Raw genomic sequence first — 25127 nt, forward strand, 5'->3', positions numbered from 1 at the left:
TGATATGGTGGATCACATTGATTGATTTACGTATATTAAACCAACCTTGCATGCCTGGGATAAACCCCACTTGGTCATGATGGACAATCTTTTTGATATACTGCTGTATCCGGTTGGCTAGAATTTTGTTCAATATTTTCGCATCTATGTTCATCAGAGATATTGGTCTGTAGTTTTCTTTTTTGGTTGTGTCCCTGTCTGCTTTTGGTATCAGGGTGATGTTGGCTTCATAGAAGCTGGCAGGGAGTATTCCAGTGTCTTCAATCTTCTGGAAGACTTTTAAAAGTAGAGGTATTAGTTCTTCTTTGAAAGTTTTGTAGAATTCATTTGTAAAACCATCTGGTCCAGGACTTTTATTTTTGGGAAGATTTTTGATAACTGTTTCAATTTCATTAGCTGTGATGGGCCTGTTCATGTTATCCACTTCCTCTTTACTTAGTTTTGGAAGTTGGTAGGTATCTAGGAAATCATTCATTTCTTCCAGGTTCTCTAACTTGGTGGCATATAGTTGTTCATAGAAGCCTCGCATGATATGTTGAATTTCTGCAGTGTCTGTTGTGATATCTCCTCTTTCATTTACTATCCGATTTATTTGGGTCTTCTCCCTTTTTTGTTTTGTGAGTCTGGCTAAAGGTTTGTCGATTTTGTTTACTCTTTCGAAGAACCAACATTTACTTTCATTGATCTTTTGTATGGTTTTCCTATTCTCAATGTTATTTATTTCTGCCCTAACTTTAGTAATTTCTGTCCTTCTGGTTGCTTTAGGGTTCCTTTGTTGTTCTTCTTCTAGGTCTTTAAGATGTGCAATCAGGCTGTTTATTTGTGCCTTTTCTTGTTTCCTAATGTGTGCTTGTATAGCTATGAACTTCCCTCTTAGGACTGCTTTAGCTGTGTCCCAAATATTTTGATAGCTTGTGTCTTCATTTTCATTGAACTCTCGAAACATTTTGATTTCTTCCTTGATTTCCTCTTTGACCCAGAAGTTGTTAAGAAGTGTACTGTTGAGCTTCCACATTTTGGCACTGTTACTAATCTTTGGTTGATTGTTAAGTGTTAGTTTAATTCCACTGTGGTCTGAGAAGATGCTTGGGATGATTTCAGTGCTCTTGAATAGGCTGATGCTGTCTTTGTGGCCTAACATATGGTCTATCCTTGAGAATGATCCATGTGGATTTGAGTAAAATGTGTATTCCAGTTTCTTGGGATGAATGACTCTGAAAATGTCCAATAGTTCTAGTTTATCTATCTCTTCATTTAGCTCCCTTATGTCTTTACTGATTTTCTGCCTGGATGATCTGTCAAGTTGAGATAGTGGGGTGTTGAAGTCCCCTACTATGATTGTGTTACTGTTAATATATTGCTGTAGCTCTTTCAGTAGAAGTTTGATGTATTTAGATGGCTTCTCATTGGGTGCATAGATATTAATAATTGTTAAGTCCTCTTGATTGACTGATCCTCTGAGCATTAAGTAGTGTCCATTCCTATCTTTTTTAATTTTATCTATTTTAAAGTCTATCATGTCAGATATGAGAATAGCTGTTCCTGCCCTTTTTTGTGGGCCATTGGCTTGAATGATAGTTTTCCATCCTTTCACTTTAAGTCTGTGTTTGTCTTGTTGCGTTAGGTGAGTTTCCTGTAGACAACATATTGTTGGGTTGTGTTTTCTGATCCATCTTCCTACTCTGTGTCTTTTAATAGGTGAATTCAGGCCATTCACATTTATTGATATCAAAGATTGAAGATATTTTAACGCCATTCTTGTAGAGTTTTAGAGTGTTTTGATATATGTTCTATTTGTGGTGGTCTGGTTGTTTATAGGAAACCTTTCAGAACTTCTTTCAAGGCAGGCTTGGTGATGGTTGCTTCCTTCAACTGTTGCTTGTCTGAGAAGGTTTTGATGCTTCCATCTAGTCTGAATGACAATCTAGCAGGATATAGTATTCTTGGCTGAAAGCCTTTCTCATTGAGCACTCGATAGATATCTTGCCATTCTCTTCTGGCCTGTAGTGTTTGTATGGAGAAGTCTGCTGCTAATCTTATGGGTTTTCCTTTGTAGGTGACTCTTTGTTTTTCTCTTGCAGCCTTGAGGATCCTTTCTTTATCCTTATTCCTTTCCAATCTAAGTATGACATGTCTTGGTGTCTTTAGGTCTGGGTTAATTCTGTTTGGGACCCTCTGGGCTTCTTGAATCTTTATGTCTTTGGTGTTGTCTAGACTAGAGAAATTTTCAGCTATTATGGCCTGGAGAACGCTTTCTTCCTCCCCTTCTCTTTCTTCCTCTGGTAAGCCAATAATGCGTATATTGTTTCTTTTGAAGTCATCCCATAGGACTCTGTTGTTGTTTTCAGCATCTCTTAATCTCTTTTTGAGATCTCTTACTTCTTTTTTAGTTGTCTCTAATTCATCCTCAATCTTGCTAATTCTGTCTTCAGCCTCATTGATTCTATTCTCTCTGCCCTCTACTGCTTTCTGGAGTTCATCTATTTTGTTGCCCTGCTCTGATACTGTTTTAGCTTGTTCAGCTAGTTGCCTTCTTAGCTCAGCAATTTCAGCTTTCAGCTCTCTAATAACCATGCGATTATTAGAATTTTCTTCCATATTCTCATTTGTTGTTCCTGCAGTTCTGATTACAATTTTTTCAAATTCTTTACTCACTCCTGTTATTATTTCCTTAGCTAATGTTTGGATGTTGAACTCGTTGTTTTGTGCTTCGCCCTCTGGAGGACTTTTAGCTGGACTCTTGTCCTGGTTCGAGTCTCCATTATTTTTTCTTGTTGTTTTAACCATTTTATATAAGTTAACAGTTTTTTCAATCCCTGAGTTGGAGTTCAGTGGTGTAAAAGCCTTTTTTTTTTTTCCCCTGTAGGCTATGGTAACCTGAGGGCTTTTAAACTATCAATAGGCTTCTTGGCTTAATCAATGACTCCTGACCAAGAGATAAAGCAGGGTGTGGCAGAGATAATCCAGTGGTTATGCAAAGAGACTTTCACAGCCCTTCAGCTATGCCACCGAGGTATAGATCTTCTCCTGAGTTTCCCGGTTAGATCTCTGTGCCCTGGTGTCCCTCCCTGTTGCTGCTCCAGATTCTGAGGGTAGTAGCAATGGAGACTCAGAGTTGTACTTGGTGAGTCTCTGGGGAGTCCTTTCCTCCCTTCAGCTGTCCCCTTGTTGGTGGAGCAGACTGGAGGTGGTGTCTCCACTGACAAACTGTCGAACTGTTAGCAGTCACTTAATCTCTCCTTAGGCCCCTCTCTCCTCTCTGTCACCAGCCACGCGTGTTTGTACTCACGGGTGATTTACTGGGTTTCTGTGGTCATTCTAGTCCTGTCTTGTTTCGGTCCGGGTGGTCTCCTTTGGTATTCCTAGTTGATCCGGGAGAGGAGAGGAGAGGAGAGAAAGCGATCTGCTGCTCGTAGCTCCGCCTCCCACTGGCCCTCTCTTTGAGGCAAATTTTACCATCAGTTTGTCAGACCATAGACAGTTGGATGGAAGAAGCCCAACCTGAATGCTTCCATTAATATTTCAGCTTATAATGACTAGGGTTGGTTTTTTTGTTTTCTTTTTTGAGAGATGGCTGCTTGATTGGTTTTAAACAGTAAATGAATTAAGCAAGAGATTTGGAGTCTCCTGTAAAAGAAAGCACTTGACTCCCTTGAGGATGGTGTAACTTTCTCTTATCTTTCTCCCATTAAGGTGTGAATAGATGCAGCTTTCTGCATGATTAATCTGAGATGATTGCATTTAAATGGCTTCAGTCCAAGAAAGAAGCGTTTATTAAAGGCTGTTTATCAACTCTTCAAGTTTCTCACCTATATTAAATAAATTAGGTTATTTTACTGCTACCCTTGAGGCTTTGAATACATTTGAACCTCCCCTATGAAAAGTCCAAGAGATCCTTTTTTTCTTTGCTGAGTAGAACAGTTTCTTCCACGTGCATGCCTTTTGCAAGGCAAACATTTTGATTCATGATCTCAGCGTCTCTTTTGACTCCACAAAAGTATTTCAATATAAATTCCTACCATCTGGTCAGATTTTTTTCCATATTATTCAACTCACACACTTGCACAAACTGTGTAAGAACTCCCTTAGTAGTGAAGATGTCTAGTTGTTTTCTTGTATTCTGGATGTTACTCTATGTTCATAATAGATACAATGAGCACTTGTATGAAGAAAATCTCTTTTCTGTTTAAAATAAGAGGCAGGGGTGTGATTGATCCATTTGAGACAGGATGATACTGTGGTCTCAGGTAGCACTTTTCTAACTTTTCTAGAGAGAATGAAAGAGACCATACCGCCAGGACTTCCTTCAAGAAAGTAAAGGCTAGGCTCAGACCTATGTTGCAGACAGAGCAAAGCTATCCAAATCAGCTGTTTCGCCTGCCTTTGCGTAGTACTTTTAAAACTAAGATCTGTGCTGGAGGGACAGCAGTGTGGTTAGGCAAACACATTTGTACCTAATATTTCAAGGTCCTAAGTTCTTTTTTTTTTAATTATATTTATTTATTTTCCCTTTTGTTGCCCTTATTTATTTTTTTAAAATTGTTGTAGTTATTGTTATTATTTGATGTCATTGTTGTTGTATAGGACAGAGAGAAATGGAGAGAGGAGGGGGAGAGAAAGAAAGACACCTGCAGACCTGCTTCACCATTTGTAAAGTGACTGTGCTGCAGGTGGAGAGCCGGGGGCTCAAATTGGGATCCTTATGCTGGTCCTTGCGCTTTGCTCCATGTACACTTTGTGCTATTGCCCGACTCCCTTGAGGTCCTAAGTTCTATCCCCGATGTAACCAGAATCCAAAGGTGAGCAGGGCTCTAGTTAAAAAAGTAAAAACAGAAAACTAAGGTGGATGGTAAATTTCTGTGCAATGTCAGTTTAATTTGTAGTTTGGATGAAAAGATAATTAAGCAGTAGTTCAAGCCTTATACTAAAACTTAACTGCTTCCTCCCTTCTCTCTCTCTCTTTAACAATAACTCAGTCTTCCTTTTCACATCCTTTTATTTATTTATTTTTACTGGATATATCAGGTATAAGAAGTATTTCTTTTTGTGGAGAAGATTTAAGTACTTTTGTTTTTTAGTGATGCTATTTGAAAACAGTGTCATAAAAACTTTAAACTTCCTATGTGAAGTTTAAATATGGTTGCAAATTCAAATGCGATTGTGTATTTGTATATACTGTGCAGAGTTTTATAACTAAGAAGAGAAAAAAATAGGAAAACATACTTTTACTCCATCTTTATAAGAATTGGAAGATGCATTTTAAAAACTATTTTTTTTATTTATGAAAGAGGTTAAGAGAGAACCAGAGCATCACTGGCATATGTAATGCCAGGTATTGAGCTGTGGACCACGTGCTTGAGAATCTAATACTTTGCCCACTGTGCCACCCATTAGGCCACCAACGTTTTTTAAGTTACTATCATTATCATTATTACTGTTATTATTTGCAGTTGTTATGGAGGTATATCTGACAAATACAGGAAAATTGAAAGCAAAATTTAAATTTCTGTAATCCAACTAAAACACTATTAACATTTCAGGTGTCTATTTCTTTTTGATTAATTTTTTTCTTGGGGGATTCATGGTTTACAGTTAGGACAGCTATTGGTATATGTGTAAAATTCCTGTGTTCTGCAAACCACTCTCACCCACAGCCTAGGTAGGTCCTCCTCCTTAATCATGCACCTGCACCGATTTCAGAAGTTTTTGTTGTTCTCACCAAGGCTTCCCCATTCCTGAATCCCATTTTTCTGAATAGAGATTGGAAGGAAGAGTGAGAGGGAAGAAGAGACAGACACACCAAAGTATTGAAACTTTTTAAGGAAGTGGGGGCTGGACTTGAACCTGGGTTGTGCATTTGGTAAAACCAGTATGTTATTTATACAAGTACACTATATGTTAGAGCTTGTGATGATATTCTAAAATATTGTGTAGTGTGAATGTAAATTATAAGCCTCTTGCTTTATGAATAATGGTGATTATTTTATCTTTGCAGATTCTGAAAGACATTGTCAATAGGTACCATATGATGAGAGGTTCCAAAATACATTTTGTACCGGGCTGGGATTGTCATGGGTTACCCATTGAAATGAGAGTATTATCAGGACCCGGTAGAAAAGTTCAGGATCTTTCACCTATGGAAATTAGAGAGAAAGGTAAATGAAGACATGTTTCTGTTTTAAAATGATATTTACAAGTCTTGGTTTCTTAGAAAAGTCAAGACTGTCAAAGAAAACTTTCTGTTTTTATTATAATGAGATCTGTTGGAAACCATTTATGTCTCTGAAAATTTAGATTTTTGTTTAGTTAATTTATGGGAATTTAGGATTAGAAATTGAAAGCAACATTTGTGAGCCTCTCCAAGTACAACTTTCTGGTCTGCAGTTTTCATATTTTGTGAAATTATTAGTTCAGCAGTTTTATTTATTGTCCAGGTTAGGACTTGCTAACCTGTTTCAGGGGGCTAAGACAAAAGTGTGTTCGTATAATACTTGTATATTATTATTAGTATTGGGAAATTGAGAGAGGGAGAAGGAGAGAGACAGAGACACCTGCAGACCTGCCTCACCACTAGTGATCATCTGCTTTAGTACAGTCAGCCAAGTACAAATCCTCTCTTCTATGTTGAACTGTTGGGTATTTGATTGTGGTCGTGAGGATTTTTACTTTCTTGTGAAACACGTCATTCTTGTCTAAGACTGGATTTGTCAGTTAATTTTTATGTATATAATGAGTGATTATTATTCTTTGATGTGTTCTTTTATTATTACCTTATGCTAAAAGTGAAGAATAATTTTTTTACTTTTTTTTTTTCTTTCTAAATGTAAGGTCTCTGTGTGAAGTATGGAAAATACAGAACAAATAACAAGTTTTAGTTTTGAATTTATAGTTAATTTTTAGGATTTACTGTCGGTTTCTTTGACTTTTTTTTTTTTTTAACCAGAGCACTGCTTATCTGGTTTATGGTAGTTCAAGGAATTGAACCTGGGACTTTGGATCCTCAGGCATGAAAGCCTCTTTGCATAACCTTTATACTGTTTAACCCAACCCAGTATCTTTTTAGCTTTCAGAGTAACTTTTCTGTTAAATTTTATAGTCTTAGCTCTGCAAGATAACTGCATTTAGGTTGATGGATGCTAAACTATGTTTAAGAATTTTCTTTAAACATTTTATTTATTAGCAAGATTGGGAGAATGAGACTTGGCATGTGAAAAAAGCTGGGAATTTAACTTGAGATTTCATGCAGTGCCACCTCCTAGACCCTGTGATTAAGAATCTGAATTTGGGGTCTGGGTTGTGGCGCACCTGGTTGAGCACACACAAGTTACAATGTACAAAGAGACCTGGATTCAAGCCCACAGTCCCCACCTGCATGAGGAAAGCTTTGCAAGTGGTGAAGGAATGTTGCAGGCGTTTCTCTGTCTCCCTCTCTGTCATCCCCTACCCTCTTGATTTCTGGCTGTTTCTAGCCAATGAATAAAATAAAGGTAATTAAAAAAAAAAAGAATCAATTTGTTGATTTTTCCAAAAACTTTTTCCTTTCTCACTTTTTTGTTTGTTTTTAGCTAGATCATTTGCTAAAGCAGCAATTGAGAAACAGAAATCCGCATTTATCCGTTGGGGAATAATGGCAGATTGGGATAATTGCTACTATACATTTGATAAAAAATATGAAGCCAAACAGTTGAGAAATTTTTACCAACTGTATGAAAAGGTAATATAAATCCGCTTTTCCTTTGTGTTAAAGAATTGGTTAGTAACTTCCAGTTTTCATATTGTCTTTGTCCTTTGTAGGGTTTAATTTATCGATCTTACAAACCTGTGTTTTGGTCTCCCTCATCAAGGTAATTTTGTACTTTTGGTGGGTCAAGGGAAGAATTTTGTAAGGCTTTCAAACGTTCATATTTTACATTTTGAACTTTAGAACCGCATTGGCTGAAGCTGAGCTGGAATATAATTTGGAACATGTCAGTCATGCCATATATGTAAAATTCCCTCTCCTGAAACCTTCTTCTAAGTTAACTTCTCTTACAGGTAACATTTATGTGCTACTTAGCTTTATTAAAGTTATAAAATGTTAGTATTTGTTAACATAATTGAAATTTTTTTTCACAGCAGGCACATCTGCTAGTTTTTTAATCTGGACCACCCAGCCATGGACAATTCCAGCCAATCAGGCAGTTTGTTATATGCCAGATTCAAAGTATGTATATGCTGCTTTTTAATATATATATTCCCTTTTGTTGCCCTTGTGTTTTATTGTTGTTGCTGGATAGGACAGAGAGAAATGGAGAGAGGAGGGGAAGACAGAGGGAAAGAGAAAGATAAGACACCTGCAGACCTGCTTCACCACTTGTGAAGCTATTTCCTTTTGGGTGGGGAGCCAGGGGCTCAAACTGAGATCCTTACGCCGGTCCTTCTGTCTAACCCACTGTGCTACCGCCCAACCCCCCCTTTTTTTTTTTTGGTTTTACCTAAAAATAGAATTCATTCATTAACATTTTGAATTCATTTCAGCTTCATTATCCTCTTGAAATTCAACGAATTTTAACTTAGGTTATTATATCCATGTAAACTTAAGCTTTATATGATTTGGTAAAGAGCTCATCTTTACCGTTTTGAGGAAACAGCACAGATTTTTAAAGATGGTTATAGAAGGGCCAAGAGGAAGGGAGAATGAAAGAGGCTTTAATACCAAAGCTTCCCTCAATGCAGTGGGGGTTGGACTCAAACCTGGGTTGTGCATACAGTAAAGGAACATATTATCCAAGTGAGCTATTTTGCTGCCCCACAACACAGAATTGAGAGGATGCAAATAATAATTCTGAGTGCCAAAGTGATGTCTGTTTCTTTCTCTTCTCCTGTCTTTCTCATTAATAAATAAAATCTGAGAGCCAGGTGGTGGCTCAGCGGGTTAAGTACAGGTGGTGGAAAGCACATGGACAGGATCTCGGTTCAAGCTCTCGGCTCCCCACCTGCAGGGGCTTCGCTTCACAGGTGGTGAAGCAGGTCTGCAGGTATCTGTCTTTCTCTCCTCCTCTCTGTCTTCCCCTCCTCTCTCCATTTCTCTCTGTCCGATCCAACAACAATGACAGCAAGAATAACAATAATAACAAAGACGATAACAAGGGCAACAAAAAGGGGAAAAAATTAATAAAATCTTTAAAAAGAAAAAAGAATTCTTTTGAAAATACTTCTTTTGAAGTTGGTTTTTCTAAATGATGTAAAGCATTTAAATGGCTATAATTTTTATGATTAATTTTCTCTTTAAATTTTATTTTAGGTATGCAGTAGTAAAGTGTTCCAAATCTGGAGACCACTACATACTGGCTGCAGATAAAGTAACATCTGTTGCTTCTGTTTTGGAAACAACATTTGAGGTTATATCAACATTTTCAGGTGAGGACTTAAAAGATATTCTTTTTTTTTAAAGAATTTATTTATTCATGAGAAAGATAGGAGAGAGAGTAGACATCACTCTGGTACATGTGCTGCTGGGGATCGAACTTAGGACGTCATGGTTAAGAATCCAGTGCTTTTGGAGTCGGGCGGTAACGCAGCAGGTAAAGCACATATGGCGCAAAGTGCAAGGATCAGTGGAAGGATACCGGTTGGAGCCCCGGCTCCCCACCTGCAGGGGAGTCACTTCACATGTGGTGAAGCAGGTCTGCAGGTGTCTTTTTCTCCCCTTCTCTGTCTTCCCCATCTCTCTCCATTTCTCTCTGTCCTATCCAACAATGATGACGAAAATAAAACAACAAGGGCAACAAAAGGGAATAAATAAATATTTTTTAAAAAATACAATGCTTTATCCACTGTGCCACCTCCCAGACCATGACTTAAAGATATTCTTATCATCACAGTCACCAAATAATTGATTTTTGTTTAGTGCTTTGTTAACATTGCTCATTGTAAATCAAAAAAAGTATCTTAATATCTTATTATATATCTTTCCAGAATATATTTTACATTGATTACACTGAGGAAGAATGTACATTAAACATGATTGGAGTATAGAAAAATAAGAACATTGGCAGAAGCATTCAGATAAAAAATTTTGGAAAGTATCCAGTATTCTTTGTAAAATGTAGATATACAAATATCCTCTGTGGAATTTTATTCAGAATCACATTATTAAAGTTATTTGGGGAGACCTAGGAGTGAGCATAGCAGCTACACAAAAGATTTACATGCCTTAGTCTCTGAGATACCAGGTTCACTCCCCATCATTGCTATAAGGCATAGCTATACATTGCTATGTTAAAAATAAATGAGATTTAAAAAGGCTCTGAGTTTGATCTGTAGCACTGCATGCGAGCACTACAGACAGTTAATACAAGAACTTCCCCCCCCCCCTTTTATGTACTTGAACAGAGAAGTTGAAAGGGATGGGGAAGATAGAAAGAGAAAGAGAAACACCAGTATTACTGATTCACTCCTTGTAAAACTTCCCTCCTGTAGTTGGAGACTGGGGATTTGAACCTGGGTTTTTGTGCATGATAAAATGTGTGCTCAACTGGGTGTATACCACCTAAGCCCAAGGGAACTCTTAAGAGAACAGTTCTCTGGTGACACTTTTCTCCTTTCTCATCAATAAATAAATACATATAGAAAGGGGTGGCTGGGAAATATCTTACCTATTAAGAGTGTGTACCTTGGTTGCCTGAGGTCTGGGCTTTGCACCATGCCACCACATGGGAGTGCTATGGAGGTCACTGGATGGTAGAGCAATACTTTGATTTCTTTTTTTTCTTTAAATATTTATTTTATTTATTTATTCCCTTTTGTTGCCCTTGTTGTTTTATTGTTGTAGTTATTATTGTTGTTGTCGTTGTTGGATAGGACAGAGAGAAATGGAGAGAGGAGGGGAAGACAGAGAGGAGGAGAGAAAGATAGACACCTGCAGACCTGCTTCACCGCCTGGGAAGCGACTCCCCTGCAGGTGGGGAGCCGGGGTTCGAACCGGGATCCTTATGCCGGTCCTTGTGCTTTGCGCCACTTGCGCTTAACCCGCTGCGCTACAGCCTGACTCCCAATACTTTGATTTCTAACCTCTCTCTCTCCTTCTCTCCCCCTCTCTCTCAAAAAAAAAAATAATTGGCAAGTTGGGTGTGGGAGGCTACTCAGCAGTATTATGCTTGTGTGATCCCATGAGTCACTCTCGTGCTGCATTAAACAAAATAATAAATAAAAAGGGCTTATGTCCAAGCCAGAAAAGAAGCTATAACATAGTTAATACTATTTGGTCCTTGCTGGTGCATTAGTAAGTTGGAGGCTCTAGTATAGCACGCGCTCCATTCCTCCTCCCACTTCCTTGAAGTGCAGAAATATTGTAGATAGACTTTATTGACGAGTTAGACAGTGTTGGTACAAAGGTTTAATGGCATGCTCATGAATTTTTGAAAAATGTGAAAGTTAAATTTCAGGTCACTTTTTAAAATCAGCAGTAGGATTATATGAAATTCAAAACTTAAATATGATTTTTAAAAAATTTTATTAGTTTTATTTTTTTTTGAGAGAGATGCAGAGAGACACAGAGAGAAACACCAGAGCACTGCTCAGCTCTGGCTTATGGTGGTGCGGGGGATTGAACCTGGGACTTAGGAGCCTCAGGCATGAGAGTCTGTTTGCATAACCATTATGCTGTCACCCCCGCCCCTTAAATATGATTTTTATTCTTCTTAAAAAATTTTTATATTTGTTTATTTATTTTCCCTTTTGTTGCTTTTTATTGTTGTTGTAGTTATTATTGTTGTTGTTATTGATGTCGTCGTTGTTAGATAGGACAGAGAGAAATGGAGAGAGGAGGGGAAGACGGGGAGAGAAAGACAGACACCTGCAGACCTGCTTCACCGCCTGTGAAGCGACTCCCCTGCAGGCGGGGGGGGGGGGCGAGGCCTTGAACCAAGACCCTTAAGCTGGTCCTTGTGCTTCACCCCACATGCGGTTAACCCACTGTGCTACCACCCAGCTCCCAATTTATATTCTTTTGATATGAGTAGGCTACATAATTTTTATTGCTACATGATGCATGAAAAGGATCAGGACCACCGCACAGCGGCCTGGAAAGTAGCACAGTGGATAAAGTGTTGGCTCTGAGTTTGGTCCCTGGCATCACATGTGCTGAAGTGGTGCTCTGGTTTTCTCTCTCCTCCTCCTTCTCTCTCTCATTAATATTAACTAAAAAAAAAAAAAGCAGGTAAATTTGGCCAGGTGAAGTCATTCAACTGGTAGAGCACTGACCTTGTATGTCTGAGGCTCCCAGTCTGATGCCTGGCACTCTTTGTATCTGAGATAGTTCGCATGGAGTAGTGAGGGCCTGGCACTTCTGTATCTGAGTGAGGAGGAGAGAGGTGGCGTGTCTACTACAACACTGAAGCTTCCCCAGGCCAGGCTTGAACCTGGCTCCAGTGCATGCTACCAAAGGAGACTCTCACAGTGTTAAGGTAAGCTGTCCTGCTGACCTTCATATAAGATTCTTAACTGCAATCTTCTTTCCAAACAGGCGAAGACTTGGAAAGTAGTACTTGTGCTCATCCATTAATTCCTGATAAGGAGTCTCCTCTTCTACCTGCAAATCATGTCACCATGACAAAAGGAACAGGATTGGTTCACACAGCCCCAGCTCATGGAATGGAAGATTACAGTGTAGCTGTTCAGCACAACTTGTCCACGGTACAAGCCCTCTTTGAGACTTCTTAATCACTACTTCTATAGAGTGAAGATGTTAAATACAATTATTGTTGTCCTAATGAGATTATGAAATGCTTGAGTTAATGCACTATTCCCAAAACCTCACTCATTCATACTAATTGGGAAAGATTACCAAAGCCTTGTACAAAGTCAGCATAAAGTTAGATTTAAACACTGTAACATGAGGACAGTATTTTTCTCTCATATGCTGGATAACATACGCAGATTACTTCCGGTTCCTGAAAAATGACAGGTGAATTTTATTAAATAAAATACAGTTTGTCTTTCTTCTTCATCTGAATAGTCCTCTCTAATTTTATTTTATACATAGTACATGTTAGTAAGTTTTCCTGTTTAGCTAAAGGTAAGTTTCAAGGCCACCAGGATTATGTATATTTTCATAAATCTGTAAATTAAAAGAGATCAAATGAAGAATATTTTTAGTATACTAAATTTTTTAAAAAATATTTATTCCCTTTTGTTGCCCTTGTTTTTTATTGTTGTTATTTTTTATGTTGTTGTTGGATAGGACAGAGAGAAATGGAGAGAGGAGGGAAAGACAAAGAGGAGGAGAGAAAGACAGACACCTGCAGACCTGCTTCACCTCCTGTGAAGTGACTCCCCTGCAGGTGGGGAGCCGGGGCCTCAAACTGGAATCCTCACGCCGGTCCTTGTGCTTTGTGCCACCTGTACTTAACCCACTGCGCTACCGCCCAACTCCCAGTATACTAAATTTTAAAGATACATCTGGTCTTTGGTAATTACGATTTGTAAGTTCTTATTGACTAAGAAGTATCTGAATAGTCAATGAATCACAGACACACAGAGATTAAAATTTTTGTTTTATTACTTTAAAAAGATCGTGAAAAAGAGGAGAAAGAGAATACCATATCACTCTGACACATTGTGATGTTGGGATGCAACTTGAGACTCAGTCATAGGCTATAGGCCCATCTCTAACCAGTGCACCACCTCCTACTACAAGAGATTTTTTTTTAGTTGTTATTATCATTATTTTCTAATTTACCAGAGCATCCCCCAGCTCTGGCTTATGGTAGCTCTAAGAGCTTGAACCTGGAACCTCTGATCCTGAGGCATGAGAAGGTCTGCTGGTGTAAACCACTACCTTCCTGGCCCGCGTACTGAGACGTTTTGTATATTTCTTTGCCAGATAGTATCTAAGATAAAATACCTTGGTACTTTATTTTAATTGTTCAAAATGACTTTTTTTTTTTTGTAGGATTGTTTAGTGAATGAAGAAGGAGTTTTTACTGATGAAGCAGGTCCTGAACTTAAACACAAGGCTGTTCTTGAAGAGGGAACAGATATAGGTGAGTTTTATATATTTTTTTTTCAAAATCAGTCAGCAGATACTATTTTTCTGTCTTGCTTTTAGCAGAAACAAAAAGCTAAATGTATTTGTAACTATGCCTTGTAATTTAAATAAGCATTGAGAGTTTTTAAAAAAAATGTTTTGCTTTGACTTCATTTAAGCTAATTGGGGCAGATAACAGGGAGTTATTTTAGTGTTACAGAGACAACAACCCAGCAGTAGTGTTTTGTGGAGGAATAGTCAGGCTGTGAGTTAGACACCCCCAGTCCTACTGTAATTTCTGCAGCATGGCTTGTGTGTTATGGTGTTGAGCTTCTGCAGTCCTGAGCTCTCTTTCTTCCTTTCTATAAGAGTAGATTCAGCAGTCAGATATTGTGAAAACCTTTCTTAATCCACACTACAATTAAACCTACTTTATTTATTTCTATGAGCAATTGTCACAACACACTTTGGCTTCACACACTAGAAATTTATACTCCCCAGTTCTGGAAGTTAAGTCTGAATTCAAGGTGTTGATAGGCTCCTTCAGGCTTTTGTCTTTGACCAAAGCACACCACTCAGTGCTGGTGCTGGAGATTGAATAGGTACCTCTCACTTGTAATCGATATGCACTATCCCTTTTTCTTAGCTCTCTTCTCCACCTCACATCTGGGCTCCTGAAAACTTAGTGAAGTGTCCTTCCTTGCCTCTTTCTCATTTGGGGGAGCTCTGGGCAGTCCTTTGTATCCCTTGCTTCATGACTGTTTGACTACAGCCTCTGCCCATTGCTGCATGTCCTTGTCGCTTTCGTTTCTCTGTATATCCTCCTCCTCTTATAATCACACCTGTTCCATGGTGCCTTCTCTAACCCAGCGGGAATTCATGGCAACCATATCTTTGCAAAGACTTTATAAATAAAGTCTCAGTCATAGGCACTAGGGGTTGGGACACAACATAACTTTGGGGAGAACAGAATTCAAACCACTGCATCTTTTTTTTTTTTCTGGATAATCTGGACCCTTTTGAAAATTTAGTTTTATAGGGGGTGGTGGAGCACTGCTGGGTGTTAAAAGTAGGGCCTGAGGCAGATAAGATGTGCCACCCCCAGACCTGGAGACCATTTTATCAGTTACTGTATGAAAGATTATGACTGAATTTTTTATGCAGAATTCTAAATTTATCCTAGTCCTCTGAAATGAAGACCCATGGGAATGGCATAATTTGGAGGCTGATTAAGATTAACATTCCTAGCTTGTTTTCCAGGAATTCACAGTTGATGCCTTTGATACCTGGTGATGGCTACTCTTACTGTTGCTTATTGGTTCATATTTCATATTCTTTGGAGTTTATAGTTAATAGCACTTTCATCTCATTTTTAAATTATGTCTAATGTTAATTGTTATTGATTTTTTTTTCAGTTATAAAGATGCTTCAAGCCACAAAGAATTTATTGAAAGAAGAAAAATTGGTGCACAGTTATCCTTATGACTGGAGGACTATGAAGCCAGTGGTCATTCGTGCCAGCAAGCAGTGGTTTATAAATATCACAGATATTAAAACTACAGCCAAGGTATAGAAGACATTTTTGTTCTAAGGTTTGGGTTTAGCATTCCTTCAATATGGAAGGATTACATGTCAGACTGAATTGTGTGCAGGGCTCTGGATGTTTGGTGTTGCTTTTCTTGGATTTGGTTTCATAAATTTGAGGAATTTTAGATCTGGAAGGAAATTGAATTTACTTTTTTTATTTTTTATTTCTTAATTCCAGAATAGGTAACTTGCTTCAGTTCCTTGCTCAGTGTAGTGAAAATAGCATAGGCTCATTTGGGGGTGAGGGTAGGTAGCATAATGACTATGTAAAGAGTCTTTCATGCCTGAGGCTCCAAAGTCCCAGGTTCAGTCTCCTGCACTACTATAAACTGGTGCTGATCAGTGCTCTGATTAAAAAAAAAAAAAAGTATAATGGTTATGCAAAGAGACTCTCATGCCTGAGGCTCTAAAGTCCCAGGTTCAGTTCCCAGCACGGCCATGAGCCAGAGTGAGCAGTGATCTGGTAAAAATTAATTAATTAACTAATAATAAAAATAGCATAGGCTCGGAGTAGAACTGTGCATAATAAATTATATATCTTATCTTTGTGGCTTCACCATTCTTAGCTGACATTTTTTTCAGATAGACAGAGGGAGAGGGAAATATACCACAGGACCCATTAATGCTTCCTCCAGTGTGGTAGGTGTTGGGTTGTGTTGATGACAAAGCAGGCACACTATCCAGGTAATCATCCTGTGGCCCTTTTATGAATTGTTTCAAGATTTTTTTCTTGCACATGACAGAGTGACTTTCATATGAGACAGACAGAGAGACAAGCTCGAGCACCCCTGCAGTCATGCAGTGCCGGGGGTCTAGCCAGGAACCCTAGGAACACAGCCCCAGTGTTCTACAGTTAGAGTTGTTTCCCCAGCCATGTATTAGTAGGGGTGGGAGTGAGGGCAGTGAGAAAGAGAACCAGAGCCTCACTCTGCTTATCAAGTTTAGGACCTCATGTTTGCAAATCCGATGTTCTGTCTGGTACTTCATCTAGACTGAAGTGTTTTGTTTTCTCACTGTTTTTTCACAAGAGCACTACTCAGCTCTGGTTTTTTATGCATGAAAATCCTTTGCGTAGCCATTGTGCTATGTGGCCCTTTCATGTATTTACTTAGAGTTTTTTGTATTTTTAGATAGAGGTAGAGAAGGCAGAGATTGAGAGAGAGACAGAATGAAAGAGACCACAGTACCAGAGCTTCATTTAATGCAGTGGAGGCTAGGCTCAAGTTTGACTTACTGATTGTCACCACGGTTATCTCTAGGACGTGGTGGCTATACTACAAACTCACTGCTTTTTGCCGCAACCCTTTGTCTCTTGATAAAGAGACAGGGATAGGGAGGGAGACAGAAAAAAAGAGATAGCTGCAGCTCTGCTCCACTGCTTGTGAAGTTGAAAATTGAGGGCTTAAATTCAGTTCCTTGAGCATGTTAACATGTACCCTCTATCAGGTCCTACCCCTAGGTTTGAATTACTTTTAACTGTAGTTTGAAGTTTTATATTTCTGCTAAATTTGTTGCTAGTTTTGGTCTAGAATGCTCTTTTCACAGTCTTGGAAGGTGGTATCTGATCTTGGTACTAATTATTAGCTCCTTTCTGGCCCCACCTTGGCTTTGTTTAATCTGTTCTGAAACCTGTCACACCCCTCCCCACCAGGGGCAGGGTACAGAGCAGGAGATAGGTGACTATAAGCATCTAAAAGAATTGTATAGTGACAGTTGTAGAAAATGTGTTCTTTCTCTCACTAGATTTGATTTTTGATTCTGTTGCAGGAATTGCTAAGAAAAGTGAAATTCATTCCTGCGTCAGCACAGAGTGCCATGATTGAAATGATGGACAGGCGGCCATATTGGTGTATATCAAGGCAGAGAGTTTGGGGCGTTCCAATTCCTGTGTTTCATCATAAGACAAAAGATGAATACCTGATCAACAGGTAGATCTCTAAATTTTTTTCAGCATTTTAAAATGATTTGTGTGTTTCTTCAAGAATAGAAAAATAGGGGTCAGGGAAATACATAGCGGTTGTCATAGGACCACATGTAAGAGGCCCCAGATGCATTCCCTGTTACTGCCAGCTGCCAAGGCTCAGCTGTGCTTTAGCCAAAACAGAGGGAAATAATGCACTGGAGAACTGGAAACTTCTTCTTCTTTTTTAATCATTTTCTTTAATTGGGGAATTAATGTTTTACATTCAGCAGTAAATACAATTGTTTGTACTTGCATAACATTTCTCAGTTTCCTATATAACAAATACAACCCTCACTAGATCCTCTGTCATCTTTCTTGGACCTATATTCTCCCCCACCCACCCACCCACCCCAGAGTCTTTTGCTTTGGTGCAATACGCCAATTCTGAGAAGGGAAACTTCTGATGAATATTAAATATTTTTTAAAATGAGGTTTAGAATAAAAGGAGTAAAATATAAGTTTCATAAGGGTCCTTGACTGTGACTGAACGACTATATGTTCTTCAGTAAAGGTAGTTAGAAGTATGGGTTCTTACTGTTTTACTTTTCCTGACTTTATGCCTGTCCCTTGCTAGAATAGAGTATTATGAGTCCAAAGATAAGTACTTGGTGGGGAAGTGCAATTATGTATTTCTTCTTTAGGAATTGAGGCCATTCTGTTGGAGTATTCTTATTGGAGTCCTCCTCATCCACTCAGGAGAAATGGAGTTAGCTAATTATTTAGATCGTAGTATATAAATAGAAAAATTTGTTCAGTATAAAGGTTTTCTTCCCTAATCCAGTCACTTGACACATATTCCTTTTTCTTTTATTGCATGAGGTTGAATCCTGGGCCTCATCTTGTGAAGTGTGTGCTCTGCTTCTGAGCTGGGTCTCAGGGTTATCACTGGGGCTTGGTGCTGGCACTATGAATCTGCTGCTCCTGGTGGCCATTTTTTCTGCCCCCCCCCAATTTTTTGTTTTATACAACAGGAAAGAGAGAAATTGAGAGAGAAGGGACAATAGGGAGAGAGAAAGATAGATACCTGAGACTTGCTTCACCTTTAGTGAAGCATCCCTTCTGCAGGTGGGGAGCTCAGGGATTAGCCCAGGTCTTTGCACACCATGATATGTGTAGTTAACTGGGTGCACCACCACCTGTACCCCAAGTTGCTTTTTTGAGGCCATGAACAACATTGACATGCTCTTTTTTTTTTTTTTTTTAGTTTATTTCTTTATTGGGGAATTAATGTTTTACATTCAACAGTAAGTACAATAGTTTGTACATGCATAACATTCCCCATGACATGCTCTTAATGAGGTGATATGCTGGCTAGTTCTATTGTTTTGCTTGAGGAAGTACTGCTTTGCAAGATTATTGTTTTAGGGGTATAATTGAACACCTTCCAAAAACTCGTATCAGTGGTTTATATTCTAGAAATTAGGAGGGTTGGGGAGACAGCATAATGATGATGCAAAAAGATATTCAGGCCTGAGGCTCCAAAGCCCTAGGTTCAGTCCCATATGTCACCTAGAGCTAGAGATGAGCAGTGCTCTGATTAAAAACAGACACAAATTTAGAAATTGGAGGAGGTGGGGGGGCAGGCAATGGCATACCTGGCTACGTGCACATATTACAGTGTGCAAGTACCCAGGTTCAAACCTCTGCTCTCCACATGTGAGGGGAAAGCTTGGCTATTGGTGTCTCTTCTCTCTCCCTCTATCTCCTCTCTAATTTCTCTGTCTCTATCCAGTAATAAAGAAAGACAGAAAACAGAAATGAGGGAAGTGTTCAGAATTGTTGATGTCATTAACATTTTGGAGGAGGGGGTTATTCCTTTTAGCAACATACCTAACTTTTCATATCCTCTGAGTCATTTTGCTTTACTAGATTAATGAAACTTTTACTAAGTTACACTCTGACTAATGAATTTGAGCACATTTTAGTATGTATTTTCACATTTCTTAAGTTGAGGATACATGACATTTTTGAGGGCCTTAGTTAGTAGTAAGTAGTAATGGGGAATTCCATTACTACACAGCTGTAGCTGCGTTCCTACCCTGGAGTTGTTCACCATTTTGTTAAAAGGTTCTATTTTATTTTGGCAACATTATCAGAATTTCTTTAAGTGCTACCTTGTGAATGCATACATGTTAGTGATTCTTTTGAAAATTTGTTGACTCTATTAAAAAGGAAGAGAAATAACGAGAGCATCACTCTGGCATATGTGAAGCCAGTGATGGAACTCAAGACCTCGTACTTGCTAGTCTGACTTAAAGACATCACTAGACAGTCTCCAAGGTGACCTCATTTTAGTGTGTGCGTGTGTGTGTGTGTGTGTGTGTGTGTGTTAATGTTGACTAAAGTGGGTTTTTAAATTTTTCTTCTGACCATCTATAGTCACCCATCTTGTGGTCTGTGGTGGCCTTTATGTGAAGTGTCTTTTTTACTTTGAAATACATGTTATGTCATTTCTGCATTGATGATCTGGTATGACAGCATGGCTCAGAGGGTGGAACTAGAGGCTTTGCTATTATTGAAACATAAAGCAATTCATTTGCTTCATAGGAAATGTGGCAATTGAGTAGGACCTGGATAATTAGGTAGAAATTGGGGGAAGTATTTAGCAGGTAGAGGGATGAGCAGGAACTAAGGACATGGCTAGGGGAAGCACTGCATGTGTGTAGAAATCATAATGAGACCATAGGATTTGAGGGGAAGAGAAAGATAACCCCCGAAAAAGACTACTTGGGGCATAGTCTAACAAGTCTTGAATATCAATTTACAGACTTAAGCAGCTAAGTGGCATGAAAAGTGAGAGTTTCTGTAAAAGAGACTAGAGACCAAGAAGTTATCTTAAGTTTATCTCAATATTATTAGAAGTTGGAGTTGAGATATAAGTCTTTGGTCTAAATATTATTGTTCTTATAATTTAGAGCTTGGCCAGATGCATGCTGCTAATATCCTCGTATCTCTATGAAGAATCAAGTTGATAACAATTTACACGGATGTTTAAGTTCCACATTGGGAATATACTTTTAACAAAAGAAACCACTGCCATTGTTTCTTGTTCTTTTCGTTACCTAGAGAACATGATTTTTAGGGCTTTTCCTTGAAGTGATTTATATAAGACATATGTATCTCAGTAGAGCAAACTGGCTTATTTGGCCAGTAATTGTGACAATGAAATGATACCTAGGTCTGTTGATTAATAAGCGAGGTGAAGTAAATATGAGCTCTGTCAGAGAAGCACAAACACATTTCATTAGTAGTAACTTTTATTTACATGGTTTAGTTACAGATTCATTTCAATTCATGCTGACGTAATATTAGTTCATTTCTGAATTTGAAGCAGCAGTGGAATACAGAATATTGGCCTACAGAAATGACAGACAAGCTCAGCCACATTATCTGTCAATTCATAGGTCATTTTCCTGTACACCATGTCTGTGATGACTGAAATCCTTTTCCATTGCTGGATCCATTTTGGGGATATGACACTGGACTAAAGAAAATGAATATTAATTTTGAATGATTTGAACTTTATAGAACATAGGAAAAGGTTACATTTTTGCCTCCTTAATAAGATCATACGTACTCAAGTGGCCATGGTTTCTTGTCTGTCTTAGTTATGTCTCCATATTGTAGCTTGTTGGCAATCATCAAAAATAACAGCATCTCCACTGGAAATTGTACACAGTCCACATGGAGTTGCTGTTACACTTGATAATCCCTTGAAGCATCTTTTTTGACATAGATCTGTATTTATGAGAGAGGGAAAGGGAAAAAGAGAGAGGAGTACTGATCAGCTCTGACATGCTGGAGCCAGGGACTGACCCTGAGACCTCTGCTCTTAAACCTCAGGTGAGCGAGTTTGTTGTGCTGTTGCTGTGCAGTCTCCCCAACTACTTACTTACTTACTTACTTACTTACTTACTTACTTACTTCCTCCCTACTTTTCTTCCTTCCTTTTTTCTTTCTTTCCTTCTTTCTGTCTATCTGTCTGTCTGTCTTTCTTTCTTCCTTTCTTTCTAGATTTACGTGTAAATTTAATGATAGACAAGAACACTAGCGCACCACTCTGACAGAGGAGGTGCCAGGAATCAAACCTTGGGCCCGAGAATACAGATTCCATGATCTACTGCTTTCCCTGTTCTGCTGAGAAAGCTCCCATGCCTTTTCTATTCTTCTTGATGAAAAAACTTTCAGTTTTTTATTTACTAAGTACATTTATTTCATAGCATAAAGTAATGTCCTAAAGACTTAAATCTCTGGTGTTTCATTTTGATTACAATTATTTTTCTCATTTGCATTTTATATTCATATTTGTATCTTATCAAGAGATACTTTTCTTTCCGATTATAACATCACTAGTCATTTTTCTAAATCTGTAATATTATGTCATTATAATTTAGCTGTAAATATTCTTAGTTAATAGGCAGGCTCTTTAGCATATAATAGATAAAATTTAGAAACAGTTGCTACTTAGGAATGAAAGGAATTGTCATTTAAACTTATTTCACCATTTTACATCATTTGAGTTGATAATGATAATTAAATTTTAAAAAAGTCTTCTAACATTGTTTCATCTTTAAAACATAAAATTAAATAAAATTTATATCAAAAAATAAAATTCATGCCACAAAATTTCATCATTAATTTGAAATTTGGTTAACATGAATCATTTAGGCTCTTACCTCATCTTTATGGCAATAACTTGCAGAAGAAAGGTTGTGGTTCTTAATATTTTTCCCTTTAATAATAGAACACAGAAGTAATGGGATGACCAGCAACAATTTCTTCATTGCCTATTAACCTTAATGCTGCTTATTTCCACAGTCACGCTAAATAAGTCTGTAGCCCAGCTGATGATGAAATTGAGACTGATTGGTTGGTGTTTTAGCTGCTCATGCTATCCAGTGAATTTTCACCGAGTAAAACATGTAATGCATGTGGCTAGATAAGATTCTTGTGTAAGGTACAAAGTTTTATGACAGACTTATTGCTTTATGAAACAACAGCATTAAAATGGAAACAGATTATGCAGTGATAAGTGGTTTCACCTACTTTTATCAGCAATGACACATAATGACTTTAGGTTATAAGTTAACTATGTGTCAAGTGTGGGATATTACTATTAACAAAATTAAAGGTTGTGTGTATTTTTATTGAAAATTTTGTTTATAAAACTGCTATAGTTTTTCAAGATTGACCAAGAGAATATAAGTCAAGAGGTTTTCACTTTAATATAAAACCAGTGTACTTAATTTTTATTAATTGGAAGATGACTTTGCCTTTGTAATCTGTATTTATTTGTTATAAAGTTTTGTTTATTTTTTGTCTTCTAACTAGACTTGTTCTTTGATTCCTTTTCTACTTCTAAAGATTTAGTTTAGTGAGAAGCCAAGCACTCACTGGTCAGCTCTGCCTTACAGTAGTGCTGCTGGAGATTGGACTTGGGACTTCAGGGTGCGCTATCTCCATAGCTCTATTTTTTCTGTTGGTTTGTCTTTGTTATACTCCTAGATGCTTGTAGTTAACTATAGTTCTAAATTGTTACTTAATTATCTGCTATTTAGGGTAAATAATTTGGTCTTATTAAAGTTGACATTCTAAAATAGATGTGTAAATACCATCTGACGGGGTCAAGAGACAGCTCACCCAGTAGAGTACATACCTTACCATGTGCAAGGACCCAAGTTTAGAGTCCCAGCAGCACATGGCAACACCATGGACAGCTGGGAAGTGGTGGTGGTGGTGGAGATAGGTTCCATGAAGGTTGGAGTAATGCTGTAGTGTCTCTTTTTTGTTTCTTTACACTCATCCACCCCCAAAGTACAAAGAATGAAAAGGCTGACCAGGGAGCAATGGAATCATGCATGTGCAAGACCCCAAGAGAGGGATGTGTGTGTGTGCGTGTGTGTGTGTGTGCGTGTGTATGTGTGTAAAATGTGAGTTTTTAAGAATAAACATTTTCAATTAACCTTTCTCACAGTTCTTCCTAGTATTTATAGAAACTGAGACTCAGAAAAATAATCTTCTGTATCCTGTCAGTATATGTAATAAGTGACAGATAGTTCTGGTCTATGGACTTTATTCTTGATCTTTCAACACAGTAATTACACTAGAGCCCCTGCTCCCTAACTTCACCGCTGACACAAGGCTTCATTATGATAGTAATAAGAATCCGTTTGTATTTGACTGGCAAAGCTGGGAGAGAATAGGGTCATGAGTTTGTAGAATCAGTGACTGTCTTTACAGATGGATTCTTGAGAAAGAATAGGAAAGTAAAAGCAGAATTGAATGACAACAGTAACAACAACAACAATAATAATAACAACAAATAACAAGGGCAACAAAAGGGGACAAAATAGCCTCTAGGAGCAGTGGATTCACAGTGCAGGCACTGAACCCCAGTGATAACCCTGGAGGCAAAAATATCAACCAGAATTGCACTGTGACACAGTCTTAAGATTTGAGCAGGGGGCTTGGCAGTAGCGTAGCAGGGTAAGCGCACGTGGCGCAAAGTGCATGGACGGGCGTAAGGATAGCAGTTCGAGCTCCCGGCTCCCCACCTGAAGAGGGGTCGCTTCACAGATGGTGAAGCAGGTCTGCAGGTGTCTATCTTTCTCTCCCCCTCTCTGTCTTCCTCTCCTCTTTGTCCTATCCAGCAACAGTGACAGCAATAACAATAATCATAACAACAACAACAACAACAATAAAACAACAAAGGCAACAAAAAGAGAAAAAGGTAGCCTCCAGGAGCAGTGGATTTGTAGTGCAGGCACTGAGCCCCAGCAATAACCCTGGAGACAAAAAGTAAATAAAAAAAATTTTAAAAAGATTTGGGCATAACCACGTTACTTAACTTTGGTTTGTGATTGAAGGAACAGTTTATATGTCAAGAGGTACTAAATTGTGAATTCAATTATGGTGTGCTTTTTAAGTGCTTTGAAAAGTATAATTTATGTGCAGTCCACACATAAATACTTTCATTTTTATCAATAATAATATTAACCGTATTATCTATATCTTATTTTCTAAATAAATATGAAATTTTATTTTTTGCATTATATTTTTGTACTGCTTTTTCATCCTACTTCCAGCTCATCTAAAACTGACTTACTGTTTTATTTTACTCTTAAAATTTTATCATAAAAGTAAACATACAAAATGTCAATCTTATTTAGGATCATTCCCTTTGATTGAAATTTGGTATGAGAAGTCTGTCTACTGTATGTGCAAATGTACTGGTTCCTTTCAATTTTCTGTTGCAGTCTACTCATATTTCTTAACTGATAAAATGTTCTATATAAATGTGGTCTATATAAAATAGTAATGTATAACTAAGTACTGCTGGATAACTAGGTAGTTATTGCAGTTTTTATGGTCTCCTGTCACAAAACTTTATCTTTACTGGTAAAGTCCATCTGAATTGTGTAACTATAGCAGAAATGATGGACTTGTGCCCACTTGGGTATTCTTGTTGTTCACTCTTCAAAACAGATATTGGTAGCATTATTCTTTGTCAATCAACCCTTTGTAGTATCCCAGTAGATTTTTCTAACTTCAATTAGCTGAACAAACCTA

General features: G+C 38.0%; 1 protein-coding gene across 1 annotated transcript in view; it reads left to right on the forward strand.

The window, feature by feature from the left end:
* Nucleotides 1–25127, forward strand: part of IARS2 (isoleucyl-tRNA synthetase 2, mitochondrial) — a 52833-nt gene that overhangs the window by 7214 nt on the left and 20492 nt on the right. The window contains exons 3-12 of the mRNA XM_007521316.3: nucleotides 5996–6155; nucleotides 7566–7714; nucleotides 7795–7844; nucleotides 7925–8034; nucleotides 8116–8203; nucleotides 9284–9399; nucleotides 12506–12675; nucleotides 13934–14024; nucleotides 15424–15575; nucleotides 17363–17523. Coding sequence (XP_007521378.1) covers nucleotides 5996–6155; nucleotides 7566–7714; nucleotides 7795–7844; nucleotides 7925–8034; nucleotides 8116–8203; nucleotides 9284–9399; nucleotides 12506–12675; nucleotides 13934–14024; nucleotides 15424–15575; nucleotides 17363–17523 — 1247 coding nt within the window. The remainder of the gene's footprint in view (nucleotides 1–5995; nucleotides 6156–7565; nucleotides 7715–7794; nucleotides 7845–7924; nucleotides 8035–8115; nucleotides 8204–9283; nucleotides 9400–12505; nucleotides 12676–13933; nucleotides 14025–15423; nucleotides 15576–17362; nucleotides 17524–25127) is intronic.

Source organism: Erinaceus europaeus, chromosome 19 (assembly GCF_950295315.1).
Source record: "Erinaceus europaeus chromosome 19, mEriEur2.1, whole genome shotgun sequence".
Lineage (NCBI taxonomy): Eukaryota > Metazoa > Chordata > Mammalia > Eulipotyphla > Erinaceidae > Erinaceus > Erinaceus europaeus.